Genomic DNA, 21,459 nt, shown 5'->3' with positions numbered 1-21,459 from the left:
TTATTCATTCCATTTATGGGAATAATATTTCTAATTCTTTCTCTTATTTTCTGCATTTTATTAACAAGTACAATAATTAAAACTTCATTAATTGATAATGGCTATATATAATATCTGAAGAAATACATTGAAATCACTTGAATAATTAAAAGTGATTCTGTCTTAAACAACAAATAATTAACAAGTAAAGATCAAGGCCAGATGTGGCAGTATATGTCTATAATCCCAACACTTTGGGAGGCTGGAGTGGAAGGATTACTTGAGCCCAGGAGTTTGAGACCAGCCTGGGCAACAGAGCAAGATCCCTGTCTCTACAAAAAATAAAAATAAAAAATTTAGCCAGGCATGGTGGCAGCACCTGTAGTCTCAGCGACAAAGAAACTATCTTGCAGGACAGCTTGAGCCTCAAGGTCAAGGCTGCAGTGAGCAGCGATTGTGCCGCTGCACTGCAGCCTAGGCAACAGAGGGAGACCCTATCTCTAAACAAACAAAGAAACAAACAAACAGATTCCAGAGGTTCTGCAGTATTAAATAGATATGGATAGTGTGTGATTAGTGATTAGTATATGGATGTTCATGGGTCCTAGCATCAGGCTTAAAAATCAGTTACTCCCTTAGTTAGTTAAATATCCCTCTACACTTAGTCACTTATGAAAGTTTCATGTTTTCATCCTACTAAAGGTAAAACCTCTGCTTCAATAACATACTTCAAAAATAAAATTGAGCCTATAATAATGGGGTTTTAATGTCTGATAAGACTAAATCTAATTACGAATATGGTACATCCATGGATGTTATAATTAGCCATTTGCTTTAAGTTTCTAACACCTACATTACAATTCTTTAGTAAATGTTTATAATGTAATGTATAAACTTGAGAATTAATATTTATATCTGGTTTTATATATACATATATACACACATATATAAATATATATATAGTTTCATACATATAGTCTCTCTATATATTAAAAGAAATAGTTCTGGAAATGATTGAATCAGGCACTCAATTTTTGTTGGAAGAAAGAACTTAAAATACTTTGGTTAAAAATAAAGTTACACTGTTTTTACTTCTGATTATTCTTACTAAAATTTTTTTTCTAATCTTGCATTTGACACAATTTAAAAAAATCTGTCTATATTGCTGTTTTGTTTTTTAAATATACATTTTATTAAATGACATATATAATTTACCACATCAATGTTAATGCTATTTGAAACTATGCTGGCTTTATAAAAACTAAATTCCCTTGGATTTCTTAAAAATCTGGAGGATTAAAAAAATAATACTTCTTTTATTCCCAATCAATTATAACATTGTGTTTGGCCTTTGGGCATAAATATAAAATTGTCTTGGGCATAAATATAAAATTGAAAAAACAAAGTTTTTTCAGTAGTTCATTGTGGTTGAATAATTGGTGACTGAAATGAATAATTGCCACCTGTAAATTAAAATGAATGTTTTAAAATGACTTCTGTTATGTTTTGGAGAGGAGTATCACACACTAGGGGCAGTTGGTAGGGGTAGGGGAGAGACAGTGGGGTCTGAGAAGGGAGGGGACTGTGGGGAGGGATAACATGGGGAGAAATGCCAGATATAGTATGCACCTAAAGTAAAATAAATAAATTTAAAAAAAATTAAAACATTTCTACAACTGGGTTATTAAATACAGTTTGACATTTCTTAGAATAGTTTCTTGGGAAAAGTTGCTTGTATATCATTTTATAATTTGGGTGTCAAAATTTCTTGTAAATAATTGTTTAGGTTTCTAGTAATGTGGCAGTATCATATTCAATGCCCTTGATATTTGGGTATGAAGTCCTTTATGGGGCTCTTGTATGAGGACATATTTGTAAATTCTTGGAAGACAAATAGGAATCATTTTCTCAAGTATGTCTTACAATTGTGGGCTGTGGTCTCTTAATAATTTCAAACTTGGTTAAAGTTTTAAATCAGTCTTTTTAAAGCAAACAAATTATGAACGCTGAATATCAAATAATTAACCTCTGAACATATAAGACGTTACTGATTTTAAAAATTCTGTTATTAGAAATGAGTTATCTGAAAAGACAATAAAATTATACCTAAATCTGTTAGTAAAATAGAGACATTAAAATGGAGCTGGAGATATGCATATGTATAATATACACCTATTTAATACATTATAAGGAGTTATGGTTTTTTAATGAATATATCCTCATTTTATAAAAGCATTCTCAAAACAATAATCTCTAACAGCTCTTGGAATATGAGCTATGCATATCTTTTTTTAATTTTTAATTTTTCTGGGTACATAATAGGTATATATATTTATGGGGAACATGAGAATTTTGATACAGGTATGCAATGCATAATAATCACATCATGGAAGATGGAATATCCACCCCCTCAAATATTTATCCTTTATGTTACAAACAATTTAATTATACTCTTATAGTTATTTTAAAATGTACAATTAAATTATTATTTACTGTAGTCCCCTTGTTGTGCTATCAAATACTAGATCTTATTAATTCTTTCTAACCTTTTCTTTTCTCCATTAACCATCCCCACCCACCACCTGGTCTGCTATCCTTTCCAGCCTCTGGTAACCATCCTTCTACTCTCTATCTCCTTGAGTTCAATTGTTCTGATTTTTAAAATTAATTTAACGGCCGACTCGGTGGCTCAAGCCTGTAATCCCAGCACTTTGGTAGACCAAGGTGGGCAAATCACCTAAAGTCAGGAGTTCAAGACCAGCCTGGCTAACATGGTGAAAACACATCTCTACTAAAAATACAAAAATAAACTGGGCATGTGGTGGTGGGTGCCTGTAATCCTAGCTACTCAGGAGGCTAAGGCAGGAGAGTCCCTTGAACCAGAGAAGCGGAGGTTGCAGTGAGCCGAGGTTGAGCCACTGCACTCCAGCCTGGGTGACAGAGCAAGACTAGGTCTCAAAACAAACAAACAAAAAATCAATTTTAATTTTAAGTTCCAGGGTATATGTGCAGTATGTGCAGGTTTGCTTCATAGGTAAACATACCACGGTGGTTTGCTGCATCTGTCAACCTATCACAGGTATTAAGTTCAGCATCCATTAGCTGTTATTCCTAATGCTTTCCCTTCTCCCACTCTGCCCCCCAACAGGGCCTAGTGTGTATTATTCCCCTCCCTGTGTCCATGTGTTCTCATTGTTCAGCTCCCACTTAGAAGTGAACACACGCAACGTTTGTCTTTCTGTGCCTTACCATTTCACTTAACATTTTAAAATGTACCACATTTTCTTTCTTCATTCATCTGTTGATGGATGCTTAGGTTGCTTCCAAATGTTGGCTATTGTGAACAGTGCTGCAACAAACATGGGAGTGCAGAAACCTCTTCAAAATACTGATTTCGTTTCTTTTGGGTATATACCCAGCAGTGGGATTGCCAGATCATATGGTAGCTCTAGTTTTAGTTTTCTGAGGCACCACAAAACTGTTCTCCATAGTTATTATACTACCTTACAGTTCCAGGAGTGTACAAGGGTTCCCTTCCTCCACATCTTCCCCGGTGTTTATTGGTGCCTGTTTTTGGATAGAAGCTATTTTAACTGGGATGAGATGATATCTCATTGTAGTTTTGATTCGCATTTCTCTGATGATCAGTGATGTTAGCACTTTTTCATATGCCTGTTTGTCGTTCGAATATGTTCTTTTGACAAATGTCTATTTAAATCTTTTGTCCATTTTTACTCAGATTATTAGATTTTTTCCTATAGAGTTGTTTGAGCTCCTTGTATATTCTGGTTATTAATCACTTGTCAGATGGCTTGTCAGATGAGTAGCTTGCAAATGTTTTCTCTCATTCTCTAGGTTGTCTCTTCACTTTGTTGACTGTTTTCATGCTGTGCAGAAGCTTTTTAGCTTGATATGATCCCATTTGTCCATTTTTGCTTTGGTTACTTGTGTTTGGGAGGTATTACTCAAGAAATCTTTGCCCAGACCAACGTCCTGGAGAATTTCCCCAATGTTTTCTGATAGAAGATTGATAATTTAAAGTCTTGTATTTATGTCGTTAATTCATTTTGATTGAATTTTTGTATATGGTTAGAGATAGGGATCTAGTTTTACTCTTCTGCATATGGATATCCAGTTTTCCCACACAATTTATTGAGGGGACTATGTTTTCTCCAGTTTATGTTCTTGGCACTTTTGTTGAAAATGAGTTCACTGTAGGTGTGTGGATTTGTTTCTGGGTTCTATTTTCTGTTCTATTATTCTATATGTCTGTTTTTATGCCAGTATCATGCTATTTGGTTTCTAAATTTCTGTAGTATAATTTGAAGTTGGGTAATGTGATTCCTCTAGTTTTGTTCTTTTTGCTTAGGATAACTTTGGCTATTCTGGGTCTTTTGTGGTTCCATATAAACTTTAGGATTGTGTTTTCTATAAGTGAAGAATGCCACTTGTATTTTGATAGGGACTGCATTGAATCATAGATTGCTCTGGGTAGTATGGACATTTTAACAATATTTGTTTTTCCAGTCTATGAATATATAATATCTTTCCATTTTTTTGTTTTCTATTCAATTTTTTTCAACAGTGTTTTAGAGTTTTTGTTGTAGAGATCTCCCACTTGTTTGCTTAAATTACTTCTTAGGTACTTTATTTTGTTTGTAGATATTATAAATGGGATTACTCTTTTGATTTCTTTTTCAGATTGTTCGCTGATGTCATATAGAAATGCTACTGATTTTTGTATGTTAATTTTGTATCCTGCAACTTTACTGAATTTCTTTATCAGTTTAAATAGTTTTTTTGATGGAGTCTTTGTTTTCCCAAACATAACGTCATATAATCTTCAAACAACAATAGTTTGACTTGTTTTCCAAGTTGAATGGTCCAGAAATGCCATCCAAGAGCCAAATCATGAAATTGGTACCTCAAGAGCCTGCTTGGTGCTCTACCCACACTGTGGCCTAGCTGGTGCCTAAGGTACAAGACAAAATCCCCTTTATTTTATCTCTGCTTTTTTGTCTCACTCCATAGTCACCACATTTGGGAATGTGCCAAGTCTCACCTGAGGCCAGCAAGTCTCAGCGTTTCACCCAAGCCCCTCAACATAGCACCTGGGTATTGCTGCTGGTTATTCAGGGCCCAAGGACTCTTCAGTTAGCAGGTGATGAATTCTGATATGAATTGGTCTTTCCCTTTAAGGCAATGGGTTCCCTTCTGTTCTACGGTGTATCTAGAAATCTCATCTGGGAACTGGGGGCTGGAAAGGAGGCCTCACAACTCTGTTGTCCTAGCCTACTGTGGTTGAGCTGATATCCAAAATGCAAGACAAAGTTCTTTGCACTCTTCCCCCTCCTCTCCTCATGTGGATGAAAGAGGTCTCTTTTGGAACTGTGAGCTAGGCACCATGACACTGAAGACCCCAGGCATTTATTATTAAGAAAACCTTGCACATGTGCTCTTTTAAACATATATTCATAGCATCATGGTTTGTAAAGGAAAAAAAAAAAACAATAAAATCTGTATATATTCCAAAGTCTACTTACAGGATAATGAGTTAGTTATAGATACCCATAGACTGAAATACTACTCAGCTCTGAAAATGAGTTAACCATGTCCAGTCCATAAACATGAATAAATCTGAAAAATATAATGTTAAATTTTTTAAAAAGCAAGTTACAAGCAAGTCACAAGAAAATGACTTAACCATGTCCAGTTCATAAAGATGAATAAATCTGAAAAATATAATGTTAAGTTTTTTAAAAAGCAAGTCACAAGATAATGGGTTAGGGGAGGGGTGATGCCAGCACTCCCTTAGTTGCTCTGGCTGGTGTCTCAGTAGGTCACATGTCCCAAAAGTCCATTGACTCTGAGCCCAGTTCAGGACTAGGATTCTCCTAGGAGTTTCAGTCCTAGTGACCTTGACTGCCTTTCAAATTTATTCTCAGTCCCAGAGCAGTTTAGTCAGCAGTGGTAAGTCTTGTGGAAACTCAAGTACTGACTGTTGGGATTGGCGATTCCCCTCTGGCTAAGGCTGGTTTAAATGCTCCTCCTGTGGGCGGGTGTTGACTGAGTTTGGTTTGGTTTTACTTTCTGCTACAACAAGGGCAGCACTGAGTTCAATTCCTCACAATTGCAGCTCTCCCTCTTCCTGGCACACAGAATTACTCTTTGCACTATGCTGCTGGGGATGGGGAAGGGGTGGGACTGGCAATTCAAGACAGTTTCTCCTGCCTCTTCAGTACCACTTTCAACAATATGGGAATTAAAACCAGATGCTATGAGTGGTCATCTGATTTTTGATCCCTATGAAGGTGTTTTTTGGTATAGGTAGTTGTTAAATTAGGGTCCTTTCAGGGAGAATGATTGGTGGAGCCTTCTATTTTGCCAACCTGTTCTGCCTCCTCAGACATATATCTTAATATATGAACTCACTCAACAGCAAAGCTTAAAATGTTAAAAAGATATTCTATCTTTTACCTTTTGTGCCTACAAAAGTTTGACACGTTGTTTTTAGTAGTAAGAAATTTAGATAACCACACTGTTCTTAAAGGAATTTATACGCTACATTATAGTAGATAATGTTAATGGAATTTTATTCAATCAAATATGTTTTTAATGATATATAAAAGAATCAAAATTTAACTGCTAGGATAATTTTGGGGGGGAGATACAATGAATTTTATCATAGTTGACATTTTATTTAAGAAATTATAAGACATTTTGTATTAAACAAGTGAGTTAATATTAAAAGCATAGCTTTTGAATAGGATTAATAAATAGACGCACATATGCTACCATTCAGGTTAAAAAACAGTACCTTCCCAATACTACCTAATATTTTTATGTGCTCCACAGCAGCCACATCCTCCCTTTTCCAAACGGAGTTAGCCACAGTTCTAAATATCTGTTTTTACTGTATCTGTAATTTTCCTTATGTTTTTACTATTTGCATATTTATCTTTATACAATCTATGGTTTAGTTTTATGTATTTTACATGCCATACTATCATCATTATCTTGTGACTTGCTTTTTAAAAAACTTAACATTATATTTTTCAAATTTATTCATGTTTATGGACTGGACATGGTTAACTCATTTTCATTGCTGAATAGTATTTCAGTCTGTAGAGGTATCTATAACTAACTCATTATCCTATAAGTAGACTTTGAAATATACAGGTTTTATTGTTTTTTTCTTTTACAAACCATGATGCTATGAATATATGTTTAAAAGAGCACATGTGCAAGGTTTTCTTAATAATAAATTCCTGGGTTCATAGGTGTACACATTTTTAATGTTCCCATGTAACATCGAATTGATTTCTAGAGTAACATTTTATATATGTGGTCCACATCCTCATCAACTTTTGCTATTGTCATATTTATTTTTAAATTTATTACCAATCTCTTGTATTTAAAACACTATTTCATTGGAGGTTTAATTTACACTTCCTCATCTACAAGGGAAGCTAAGGATCTTTTTCCATGTTCATGGGCCACTATTATTTTCCTTTGGTAAAATATCTCTTTTATAAAACCAAGAATGAACACACTTTTTTCTATTGTGTTTTTTTCCTGTTGATTAGTAGACATTCCTTATATAATTTGGCATCTAATTTTTGTCAGTTTTATGTGTTGCAAATATCTTCTTGTATTTGGATTATTTTCCCATTTTATTTTATGGTAATTTTAGAAGCTGGCAGTCTGTCTTTTCCTATATGTTCCATAATTTATATGTTTTATGTCTTCAGAATCATTTGATACTACTATATTGTGCTATAACTTTACTGGAAATATTTTAAAGTTTAGTTTTTTACAGTTAAACCATTAGTCCACATGGAATTGATTTTTTTTTCCTGTGTGAAAGAATCCACTTTATTCGAGTTTCATTTATTGATTAACTTACTTTTTCTTTACAGATCTATAATACTGCCTCTCTAATAAGTCTCCACATATTTGGTGGAGGGGTGTTAAGTCCTAGGCTCTGTGTTCTGTTCCACTGGTTTGTCTATCTCTGGACCATGAACATCCTTTCTTAATGAATATAAATATATGCTCTTCACTTACATCAGTTAGGGTAAATACCCTTCTTTTTTTTTCTTGGTTATCTTCAGAAGTATCTTGACTATTAATGCACCATTGCTCTTCTATTAAGATTTTAGAATTGGCTTGCTAACTTTTTAAAAAAAATCCCTATTTGTATTTATTTTGGAGTTGTATTTAAAGTTCAATTTTGTATAAAATGCTATTTTAATTAAGATGATTTATTTTAATCTTTCTCTTGAACATAAAATGATCTTGGCAAATGTTAATTTAGATAATTATTGTCCTGACTTAAATATGCTATCAATGCCCAGTATTTTAGTTTTCTTTTTAGGCTCATAAATTGACAATACTATGATTTTTTTTTTTCATAAAGGTGGTTTGTTTACACTTACCCTTATGATTGCTATTTTTTGGCTTACCACTACTCCTTACATTTTGACCTTTTATTTTGAGATTATTATTATTTTCTCCTGAAGTATGTCTTTAGAAAGTATCTTTAGTGGAGTCTTTGATATTAAAACTCTATTTTAATTGAGGTTCCCTTATATGAAATATAGTTTGGTTAGATATAGAATTTTACAGTGAAATTGATTTTCTTTTGGTGTTTGAAAGCTATTATTCTACTTTCTTTTTTTTTCCCCAGTATTGCTGGTAAATAATCAGTTGTCAGTGTAATAGCATCTTAGGAGATAATCTGTCCTTTTCCTTCACTTGGGATTTTTTTTCTTGGTATTTGATTATCTGCTGTTTCTCTACTGTGAGACTCGGTGTGGATTTCTTTTTATTTATCTCCATTGAGAATCATTGTTTCCTAGATTCCAACCTTTCTTCAGTTACTGGAATTTCTCAGCTGTTGTTTCTTTGAATATTTTATTTCTTCCATTCTTTGTATTCTGTCTGTACAAAACTCTGATTGGGTGTAAAATAGACATTAATTTATAACATAAATATTTTTGAGCACCTACTGTATACTGGGTACTTCTTGTCTCCAGAAATACATTAGTTTAAAAAAAACTGACAAAAATTCTTATTATAATGATATTTACATTAAAAATGCAAGATACTAAAAGAAGGTGATAATAGCTACAGAATAAGAGAGACCAAAATGCTAGGATGGAGGCAAGAACAACCTCATATCTTCTTTTTTTAGTTTAAATGTCAAAAGTTTTTTTCAACTATGCTTTAAGTGGTATATTTTCTTGACCTCATATAAGCTTGACTGCCTCTTGTTAACTTCCACTGTATGTAGTATTATAAACAGAAATGAATGTAATTTTCCAGATTTGGTCTTACAGAATAGAGCACAGTGTCCCTGAATTTCTCTTAAGTAGAATCTATATTTCTGTTAATGTAGGCTGTTTGTATTAGCTTTTTTAAAAATAATTATTTACCAAATTGGAAAGGGCTTTAATACTTTTCAGCTTTAAAATAGAGATGCCAAATTACATGATCTCCAAGGTCTCTTCCCACTTTCAAAATACTATCTCATGCTGAGAAAATCAAGTCCAATGTTTTTGAGATCAGAATATCATTCAGTTGCTATTTACAAAAAATAAAATTACCAACAAAAAATTAGTCTTGTAAGAGGCCTATGCGAATGAAACTCCCCAAAGATTAACCTTCAATAGCTTAATGAAAATTCTGCCATTGCAACACATTAATATATATTGGATTTGCTTGTAAGTTACATGCCTCTCCATTTTTTTATTTCTAAGTAGAGATAGGATGTAATAGTGAATAGATTTACATAAAGTTTCAAATATTAGCCTTTGAATATTCCATGTTCCATATTGTAACACTAGCAATGTGCCAGTGCCAGAGTACAAATGGCCTTTTATTTAATTTGCCAGCTTCATGTTGTGGATGTGTTTTGGCTTACAATTCTTCTTCCTATGCTCAACTATAATTAAAACAGATGTTAGTTACAATTGTTCATTAAGTCTTATTCATATTTCCTGTTACCCGAATCTGACAAGGACTTTTGAAAGGAAAAAAACATTTTCAAATAAAAAATACCCTAAAAACATTTTTTTAAAGAAACAAAACAATTCAAAACATAAACCTGGAAATCTAGATTCAGAACTCTGTATGTTTGTGCATATATACACATATATATATCTTTATAATTATTTTTAGAAAAAATTCTTTTAACCACAAATTTAATCACAAGGAGCTATAATTAGTACTTTCCTTGGGTATTATTCCCCTGGTAATAGCAACATACAATTTTAGTTCTCCCACAGATGATGAGGGACAGAATTCTTCTGCATTTACTGGGAGCCTACAAGTGCCACTTACTATAATTTCCCATGGACTTTGCAGGAAAATTGCATGGGCAAAGAAATAGAGATTAATACTTTTCTTTCTCCAAGTATTCTCAGGTGAATGACCCCCAATTTTTCGGTATCAAATAGGTGTGGAATAATCTTTTGGTGAATTTGATCCTATTCTTATTTGTATCATAAAACTGAAACATGTTAGTATTTTATTCTTACAGCTGGACTTAGTAACTCACAAGAGATGTTTGGTATATTCTACACTAGTATTTCTTAAAATATAGTCCCATACTTTATTACAATTACTGCTGGTGTTTTTGTGATATCAGCCCAGACCTGTGGACTCAGAATCTTGCAGATCAGTGAGTAGGAAGAAGGGATCTGTATTTTTGTAAGTTCCCTGTGTTATGACTATTCAAGTTTGGGAACCACAGTTTAATATAATAATGCCTAATACATGACTTATGTGCCTTAATTTCCTTATTGTGCACCTGTTGCAGACATACTAATTGATCACAACATTTTTTTCCTGCAGAGCTAATAGAAAGCCACATAAGTCTACTCAGCATTGTGCCTAAACAGCTGGTTGGCGTGGATGATAAGTCTCTCTTGGAACGATTCTATACCAACATTGCTATTTGGCAATATTGTCCTTAGGGACATAGCTAAGAATTTAGAGACAAACACTGATGTTCTTTAAATTGCAAAGAGAAGTCAGAAAATTTTTGCATAAAGAATTGGATATAAGGCCTAGAGCAGAGTAGAAAGCAAGTCAGAAACTATGAGGTGTCAGCTCTGGAAATCACATTCATAACAACAAAAAACAATCAATGATAGAGGAAAACATAAATACATGATGTAGTCATTCAAAGGACACAATTGAATGAGGCCATTAAATAGCTCTTTATGATTCCATTTAGTAAGTTCTGAAGGCTTAAATATGGATGGCACAAATTATTTTTGTAATTATGACCCAAAATACCCAGAAAACGATAAGTCTTATAAGGGCCTGTGCAATGAAGAGGCCCCAGAATTGACCTTTTCATACCTTAGGTTCAAGGCATTATTGTTTTAGAAAGTTCCCTAACGAAGGAAGCTAAAGAAAGAGAAGTGCTTGAAATGTAAGTTATTAGCTAATTGATAATATTAATTAAAAATATTTTCAATCTTAGGTTTTCGGAAACTCATTTTTACATTCATATTTACTTTGTTTACTCTCCTATTGTAATACTATTTATTGGAGAACTCAGTAATAACATTTGTATATTATCTTGTCATCATGCTCTGTAAAATTGAACTTCTTGCAATATAGCTCTACTTTTATGTAGTCAATTTAGAATTATATCGGGTGATTTACTGTCAAATAATTCTTACTAAATGTCCCTTTTCCATTTGTATTCAATTCATTTGATAAGGGTATATGTTAAGGGTGATAATTTCTTAAGCAGTACATCAAAAATATAAAAACAAATATACTTTTTGCTTTTTTGATAACTGCACAGGGCTGGGATCTGTAAATCCTCACTCTGTGTCGTATAAAAATGATAACTTACGGATATTGTAAAGCAAATAAATTATTCTCCAAAAATGGTTTTGGCCATTCTTTAAAAAATATTTATCATGTTAATAATTAACACATAATCACAAAATCTAGTCGATATTTTATGTATTTTAAAAATGTAATCATTGTGGAAATCTGTTTTTCCATTTAAAATATCACCTTATTTTCTATATAAAATATATTTTCTTTCTTTTTTTTTATTGCATTTTAGGTTTTGGGGTACATGTGATGAACATGCAAGATTGTTGCATAGGTACACACATGGCAGTGTGCTTTGCTGCCTTCTGTCCCCTCACCTGTATCTGTCATTTCTCCCCATGCTATCTCTTCCCACCTCCCCACTCCCCCGTCCCTCCCCCATTTCCCCCCAACGGACCCCAGTGTGTAGTGCTCCCCTCCCTGTGTCCATGTGTTCTCATTGTTCAACACCCGCCTATGAGCGAGAATATACGGTGTTTGATTTTCTGCTCTTGTGTCAGTTTGCTGAGAATGATGGTTTCCAGGTTCATCCATGTCCCTACAAAGGACGTGAACTCATCGATTTTCTATATAAAATATTAAGAAAACTAATTGTTTCATGGGAATATGTTAACCAGATAGACTAAGAAAGGGGCTTCAGAGACATTCTTTAAGGGAATTGCTTCTGACAAAACACACCATTAATTTTATGGCCATATTAAAGCAACTTTTTACCATATCGTTCCAAATTTACTCTTTTCCTTACTGGAATACTTGAAATAAGCACTGAACATGCAAACAAGAGATGGGACTTCTAGTCTTGGCTTAGGTTAGGTTAATTAGTATTATAAAGAAAAATCACGTGCTCAACTAAATTGGACATAGTGGTTCATGTTAGTATCCTATGAACACCTGGAAAACAAGTACTTACCATATGTAGATATACATACCCATATGTTTATGGGAAGAAAAAACTTGAAATGGATTGGTTAAATAAAGACACAGACTTTTAAAGATCGCTGCAACACAGATTTCCAGTGTGAACATTTAACTATTTCATTGACAATGATAAAGATTCTTGCCACCCTTCTTTTCGTAAACCATTGCATCGAGAACCACAACAATGTTTCATTTAAAAGCAATCTAAGGCAGGAATGAGCACGAGTGTGTCGATGGACTCTAGTTATGATTTATTAAAAGATGAATTTTAACAATTCTTATTTAACAAATTCCAGAATATCTGACCCTCTTTAAACTTTAATGTAAAAGCATCACTTTTTTTTTGTTTTGGGAATGCTTCTTTAAAAGCAATTCTTTAGTGTATATCTTTATGATTCTAGCAAATGTAATTAGGATATAATACTATGTTGGGATTATTTTGCCAACTTTGTTAAATGACTTAGTTACAGAAAATCTGACATCCTCTTAGCCTCTATTTTAAGTTTGACATCAAATGATTAGAATTTTGAGGAAGTTTGGCCAGTGATGAAATGATAGCTTGGTAGCACATGGTAACCCAACTGTTTAAAAAATATGTCTCTTTGTAATTTATAATGACAAGCACTTAGGTTTTATTTTACTATACTAATGTATTCTATTCAGTATGTCTATGTACTATGGATATAGCTTACTTATATCCATAGTAGTAATACAGGCTCTTGTCTAAGAGTAATTTGTAACTCTAACCTTATATAATGTTTTAGTTTTATTATTTCTAGTGAATTACTACTGCATTTTCTCATGCACATGATAATTAGATGAGCTTTTATCAAAGCATGTTCTTATTTAATTATTGCTACTATTTTGCACAGGAATATTATTGTTTTTCCCACATTCGTTTCTTATGTTGATAATCTATAGTTACATATTTTTTATTTATATATTTATTTATTCCAATAACTGAGAGAATATGTAGTAATTTAAGTTTTATTCAGCCAGATTATAGGGAGTAAGAAGAGGATTTGCAAATTAATTTGATTTTATCTTTGTTCAGTCTCCTAGCTACTGTGTATTATATATTTACTTTTGTTGAATACAGTTAAGTTTATCTTTTTTTTTTTATTTTGAGACAGAGTTTCACTCTTGTTACCCAGGCTGGAGTGCAATGGCACGATCTCGGCTCACCGCAACCTCTGCCTCCTGGGTTCAAGCAATTCTCCTGCCTCAGTCTCCTGAGTAGCTGGGATTACAGGCACACGCCACCATGCCCAGCTAATTTTTTGTATATTTAGTAGAGACGGGGTTTCACCATGTTGACCAGGATGGTCTCTATCTCTTGACCTCGTGATCCACCTGCCTCGGCCTCCCAAAGTGCTGGGATTACAGGCTTGAGCCACCGCGCCCGGCCCCAGTTAGGTTTATCTTTAATCAGGATTGACAATCTTTTTTAGTCCCAACCTCTTGAATAACCAGGAGTAAAGACTTTACAAACTTCAACTAAGTGATATTATGGTAAGAGTCCCTTAACTGTCATACCATACCTTAGTGGAATGAATTAACCAAACACAAAAGAACAGAGTTGTAGAAGAATAAGCAATGTAGGAGAGAATACTGCTTGCAGTATTGGATGTAAGGGGAATTTCCAAGGTCTCTATTATTCACTGACACATGGCAAGGAAAACTGTTTGAAATCAGTTGTTTCCAGCTGGTTCTTCAGAGTAGATGGTGTTTATCACTCTCAAGACTCTGATATATCAAATATTAATGATAGATGATAAAAAGAATCTTAGTCAGTGAGTTTGTCTGCCAAAAGAGCTAGCTCCGATTTAAGAGGGTATTAATTTTCATAGACAGGTAATATTTTTTCTGTGGTATTCCTTAAGCTTAATGTACTTTGTAAACTTGGATGTACTTGGATAGAAATCTGTTGTTTTAAATTAAAATTCCTCTGTTCACTCACATATTTCATTGAAAACAATATTCAGTGATGTCAGTGGTAAAAATAGGTATGAAATAGGTGATTTCTTTCTTTAATAAATATGATTTTTAGGAATTTGGCAAAGAACTGAGTTGTTTTACCATCAAAAGTTATATTGATATGCATGATGTATACAAATAGAAAAAAAATTCCAGATTTTTAGAGAAAAAAAATCTTAAAGGTAATTTAGGAAAATGTAAATGAATATAGTCTAAAATATTTGTTTACTTGTCATTTAAAAAATATAAATAATAGAGGTAACTTCAGGATAAAAAGTCACTATAATGTGTCATTATATATTTTTATTCTAAGACACATGATTATATAGAAGTTTTTCTAAAGAATATGAGATTCGTCTTGTGTTATTTGAATAACTTTTTATCTGTACAACCCAAAGACTATTTCATGATATCTTATCTTGTTAAATAATTACTAGTCTTCCAAAAGTACATAAGTTTCATAAGTGAATTTAAAATTTCAAGAAGACTCATACCCTGACAAGTCTGATTTTGCATTTTCATGCTTTGTTGCTTATTAATACTCTAGTTGCGTTAGTGACTGTTTAGGACTTTGAGTAGAGTTAGCCTCCCAATTGTTGAAAGGCTAGTGGTCTGCACTTCCTTTTTCCCTTAACTGTTCAATTCTCAGATATTGACCAGTGGAATAAGGTAATTGAACAACTAGGAACACCATGTCCAGAATTCATGAAGAAATTGCAACCCACAGTAAGAAACTATGTGGAGAATCGGCCCAAGTATGCAGGACTCACCTTCCCCAAGCTCTTTCCAGATTCCCTCTTCCCAGCGGACTCTGAGCACAATAAACTCAAAGGTATGTTCTTCGGGAATAACTTAAGAACAACTATGAGGGTGACAAGCCAAACAAGTACTCGGTATAGAGACATCAGTCTCTTTCTCTTTGTTTCCTTTTATGTTTAGTCGACACATGATAATCGTGCATATTTCTGGAATACAGGGTAATATTTTGAAATGCGTATGGAGGTATAATGGTCAAATCAGAGCAACTGGTATAACCTATCACCTCAAACATCGATAGGTTCTTTAATTGGCACAACCTCAAGTTAAAAAAAGGTATTTCTTGGAAGATCTTTCCTACAAAGCGGAGAAACCATGGATTTTAGATCTGAATATTCAGAGGGAAGTGTGATGATGCTGTGCACTATGTATTTCATGGGGGGTTATTTAGAATCCTAAAGTTATTTAACTCTGAAAGACCACTATAATACACATATATACATTGAAATCATGGTTTCAATCCTTTTTATTACTTAAAAATATTTTCAGTGCAAAGTTTAGTTGCAAAATCTTGGAGATGCAGATCTGAATTTATTTTTCTTATAATTTATGGAATGCTTAAATTATTTTTTTATTTTAAAATAGTAAATGAGATTTTATATACATTTTTTATTCAATATAAACACTTCCATTAATAAGTCATTTTTTCCTATCACTTTGTTGGCAGTTAATGTATTTCAGTCACAAATATCTTCACCCACAAAATTGACTTGATAATGCCTCAGTCTCATTTGGAGACATGGAATAAATTTAGCAATGCATAAATTGTAATATAAATAATAATACCAAATTCCTATAATTTGGAATACTCCTGGAAATCTGGTTTTGAAATAAATCTGTTTCCCTCCTGCCTGGTTTCAAATTTGTCCCTCTGCCTTAAAGTCTGTATGACCCTGAGCAAGTTACCTAATTTTTCTTTCCTTCTTTTAACAAATGAACATAGAGAGAACCTACCTTATAGGGTTGTTGGGAAGATTAATTGACTTAATTATTTGTTGAACACTTAGAGCAGTGCCTGGCTCACTGTGGATGCTCAGTGACATGAAATATAATAAAAATAGTGGTTTTAAGATGTATCTATAAATTATCAAAAAAGAAAAACTTAGGACACATGTTTTTTAAATTTAGTCCCAAATGTTATATGAACAAATTAATTATCTACAGACTTAACTTACAAGCTTAATATGTATAGCTGAGGAAGACTTAAATGAGATGAGAAATCTAAAATGTGGTGCCACTGTTTTGCAGGATGTTTTTATATCCTCTGAACTTTTATCTAACGGGTTTTAAATGTGTAACACTGTTTCTGTGCTCTTAACACATGCTGCACAGTTGAATTTCTTCCTTCAGCTGCCTCTATGGACTCTCTTACTGACAATGGACAAAATTATTTCTAAATCTACAACTTTTAAGATCAACGTTGCCTGTATCCAGTTTGAAAAAGAGCTGATACTCAAAGTAAAGCTCTTATGCCTTTGTGATACTAATTGAGATATCAGGCAAACGTAATCCCTTCTTATGAAGACACTTGCAACAATACGGAGGCAAAAAGCCCTTATTCAACTATTGTATGAAATCACAGTAAAAAGGCTATTAAGATACTATGTTTCATAATATAATTACCATTTTCTTGAGTTTACTCTTTAATTCAATTTGAATCTCTGCAATTATATTACTTTTGTAAATGAAAAACTAGTTTGCATATTTGATTATTGATTTTAATTTTTAATATAAAATTGGCAAATATGAATAATCATAATATACAAATAACCAAATAGAAGAATTTATTTTAGTGTATTTGGAAAAGAGCATAACACATTTGCTTTCAAATAAAAGAATGAAAGAGAACTCATTGAAACGTTTTCCCATATTGTTTCCTAACAATAGTATTGATCATTGTTTCTTAGCAAGATGATTTGGTATTGGTGTAGTTCATGATCCTATTCATGAACAGTCCATTCTAATCCCAGCTTTTTCTAAGAGCAGAAAAGTGGATGGATTTGATGAGAGAATCTATGAGAATTGGACATGAATTTGGATGTAAAATCAGTTACAAATTAAAGAGATATTTAAAGCAATTAATAAATAAACACAGCCCTGTTAGGCTGTTAGGAGGCTATTGGCAATGAGAAAATTAAATATTGAATAAACATATAAGTATTTCTGTATTTTTGTTATTCTTGTGCAGTTCAGAGTTTTAATTTAAAAGTAATAATAGTTTCTAGGATTGAGTTTCCCAAAAAAATGGTCAATAAAAATTTCTTAGATTTGATTTAACTAGTGATTTTTTCATATTTGTTAAGAACATTAAAATATATATTTATTGATTACCAAGTAAATTGGTAATTATTATCAATTACGAATTGGTAATAATTTATTAATTACCAAAAAATACAGGTAAAAAAATTAATTGCCACATTTTAACTGTCATATAATTAATATTATGTGAAAAAGACATGAACAGCACTCAAAAATAATATGCCAATAATCATAGTCATTGCCTCTAGCTAAGGGTGTTAGATATTATTTCCTGATATTTATATTTTATATAATTTTCAAACTTGTAGAATTAGCCCAGTTGTCTTAATCTGAAAATTGATTAAATAAAAACTGATACGTGTCCACAGAGTCATCTATGTTGTTTGAAAACCAAATTTAATTTTTTCTCTTTAATTTGATGTCTTGCCATATATTTAAACCGTTCAACTTTCTTTTTTTTTTTTTTTTATTTTTGAGACAGAGTTTCACTCTGTCGCCAAGTGCTAGGCTGGAGTGCAGTGGCACAGTCTTGGCTCACTGCAACCTCCACCTCCCGAGTTCAAGGAATTCTCCTTCCTCAGCCTCCCGAGTAGCTGGGACTACAGACGCACGCCACCACGCCCAGCTAATTTTTGTATTTTTTTTTTTTTTTTTTTTTTTTTAGTAGAGACGGGGTTTCACCATGTTGCCAGGATGGTCTCGATCTCTTGACCTTGTGATCCACCCGCCTCGGCCTCCCAAAGTGCTGGAATTACAGGCTTGAGCCACCGCACCTGGCCAACTGTTCAACTTTCAAATCCATTAACAATATTGATTTGATGTATTCATTTCTGTTAAAACTTTATGTAAAATTTTACATATTTTTAGAGATTAACATTAATGTGTCTTTTAACAGTTATTAAATAAATATACTATCACCATGTAATTTTATAACTATTACTACCCACAACCATAAAATTAGTTATGATAATTTTACATAATATAGAATTTTTCCTTAGTGTCTGGTATAGTATTAGACTGGCTTCAGTCTTTAGCTACTGGATTTCATCAAATCATGATTCCATTGATTGAAAAATGCCTGATGATTACAGAATGTAAAAATAAAATTCAGTGGTTGAATGATATTATTTCTATCACATCAATTCTTCTATTGTTTTTATATATATAAGAAATTTGTGGCTGGGAGCAGTGGCTCACTTCTGTAATCCCAGAATTTGGGAGATTGAGGTGGGAGGATCCATTGAGCTCAGAGTTTGAGACCAGTTCGGGCAATATAGGGAGACCTTATCTTTACAAAAAAATAAATCAATAAGATAAAACAGCCAGATATGATGGTGCATGCCTGTAGTTCCAGTTACGTGGGAAGCTGAGATGGGAGGATCCTTTGAGCCCAGGAATTCCAGGCTGCAGTGAGCTGTGGTCATTCTACTGCACTCCAGCCTGGCAACAGAGGGAGATCCTGTCTCAAAAATAAATAAATAAATAAAATAAAATTAATAAACAAACAGAAAAAGAAATTTGTCTGATTCAAACTGTTAAGTCAATTTGTATACTTGAATTAAATTAAAAATCTGATAATTTCGTTGTATGAATAAGAATACAAAGACACACGTTAACGTCAAACAGCCATCCACACATTTGTTGAACATCATGCATTTGCACTTTTCATGCTCTTTATTCTGTTTATCCTATATTCACACAGTTTACCAAAGATGATTACTTTGCTTGCATAAACGCTCTGGGTTGATACATCTTACTTAGAAATTTGAGTGAATAATTTTATACTCAAAGCAGTATAACCCTTAGAGAGCCTCAAAATGAAGCCGTAAGCTTAGAGACACAAAGAAACGAGTGTAAAATGCATTTCCTTTCCCATCACATCAAAGAATTTACCTGATGTTTGGAAAAAAGATACTATTCCATACTTTATTTTCTTAATTTCTTCTCTGTTCAACAAATTTCCTTACTGAAATCAAAATCTTACTAATTATTTTTCTCATTTATTGTTTCAGCCAGCCAAGCCAGGGACTTGTTGTCAAAGATGCTAGTGATTGACCCAGCAAAAAGAATATCAGTGGACGACGCCTTACAGCATCCCTACATCAATGTCTGGTATGACCCAGCTGAAGTGGAGGCGGTAAGAAATAGGCTTCCTTTGCTTTCACAAACAAAGCACAGCTCATAGCAAAAACTCAATAAAACTAGAAGACAAAAGAATTCACAATGGACTTGTATAAATTTTCTAAGTCCAAAGCCTGTTACCTGCCCCTCTAAAAGTTATTTTCTTCAACGTATGTTTTAAAAATATTTTTCCAGGGCTTAGTAGAAGAGGGATGATTTAGTCCAACAAGCCTTAGATGTCCGTGACACACTACTATTTTTTCTGTTAAATTGATAACACTTGTATTTCTTCTTGCATGTTTAACCATAAGCCTCTTCTAATGCAAAATTATGGTACGAAACAACAGAGGACAAGTTGCTTTGCTTGCATTTTTTTAAAAAGATACCTGCCACTAGTAAAATGTGGTACTTAAGAATATTTCAGTGAGAAAGTTTTTATAAGACCATTGGTGCCTTGTGAAACCTTCCATGAACTAGAGGAACTAGAAGCAGGTATTTCAGTAAGTGCATTCCCTCAGGTTGATCGGTATGATGTATCTCCAGGTCTTATACCCAGACGTGGAGAATCTTCTCAGAAGCTTAACTCTATCTTAAAACATATTTTTTAACCATTTAATACCTTCTATTCAACCTCCTTCTTTTATCTTTACCTCTCTTCTTTCTTCTGTATGGATCCAGGCCTAGCAGGGCAAGGGGCTCTTGCTGTTGCCCATGTGTGTTTTAGAGGCCTCCTGATGAGAATTTCCTTTCTGTACCACCTTCGAATGTTCCTATCAGCAATGTTACCTTCTCCCATAAGCATGAAAAGCTTCTTAAATTCTCAGAGTACCTGTGATAAATCATCTCATTTTCTTTTATATAATACCTTCAAATTCATTTGTTTGGATTTGTTCTTAATCTTTCATTTGAAATACTGTTTATTTCCCCAAGGTATTCTTGAGGATATTTTCACTTTCTTTCAGTTTTCTTTCCTCTGCTTCACTATGTGTTTTTCCATGTCAGAGGTGCCAGATTCAAACACATAATTCCCATTTCTTCATTCTTCACTAGGGAAGATATGAAAGATGGCAGGGAGGACTCAGTGGAATTGAACTTTGCAGACACAATATTCAAGAGCTCCTTTTCATAATGTAACCCAACCTTTAAGTGTTTAAAAACTTCAGAGGAAACACTTAAGTGATTAATGAGTCTCTCAAATGTGGAAACCGAAGTGTAACCATCCTGCATTACATTTTTGTAAAGATCTTCTCTCTTAATTAGTTTTACAATGATGTTGAAGTTTCATTTTGCCTCCAGTTAATTTTTAGTCATTTTATTTGATTCTTACAAAATAAAATACCTACAATTAAATATTTCTGAGTTTAATTATAATGCTCCTAAAGTTAATATATATTCTTACAACTAAAATGTAGAACCTCTTCTAGTGTCTCACACTTGGGAAATACTTGCAAAAATATTTTTGAGATAGAATGAAGTAATGAAGTGGGTGAGAGAAAATATGATGTAAATGTATATGAAAATTAAGTA

At 33.1% G+C, this 21,459-nt stretch overlaps 1 protein-coding gene across 9 annotated transcripts in view; it reads left to right on the top strand.

Annotated features, from left to right (window-relative positions):
- MAPK10 (mitogen-activated protein kinase 10) overlaps positions 1-21,459 on the top strand; it is a 342,297-nt gene that overhangs the window by 274,058 nt on the left and 46,780 nt on the right. For all 9 annotated transcript variants that reach the window (XM_074396395.1, XM_010334763.3, XM_010334764.3 and 6 more), the window contains 2 exons: positions 15,386-15,568; positions 19,824-19,948. In XM_074396395.1, the coding sequence (XP_074252496.1) occupies positions 15,386-15,568; positions 19,824-19,948 (308 nt within the window). The remainder of the gene's footprint in view (positions 1-15,385; positions 15,569-19,823; positions 19,949-21,459) is intronic.

The sequence above is a fragment of the Saimiri boliviensis genome, chromosome 3, assembly GCF_048565385.1.
Source record: "Saimiri boliviensis isolate mSaiBol1 chromosome 3, mSaiBol1.pri, whole genome shotgun sequence".
Taxonomy (NCBI): Eukaryota; Metazoa; Chordata; class Mammalia; order Primates; family Cebidae; genus Saimiri; species Saimiri boliviensis.
Note: the sequence above shows the minus strand (reverse complement) of the source record. Positions and strands in the feature narration are given on the sequence as shown.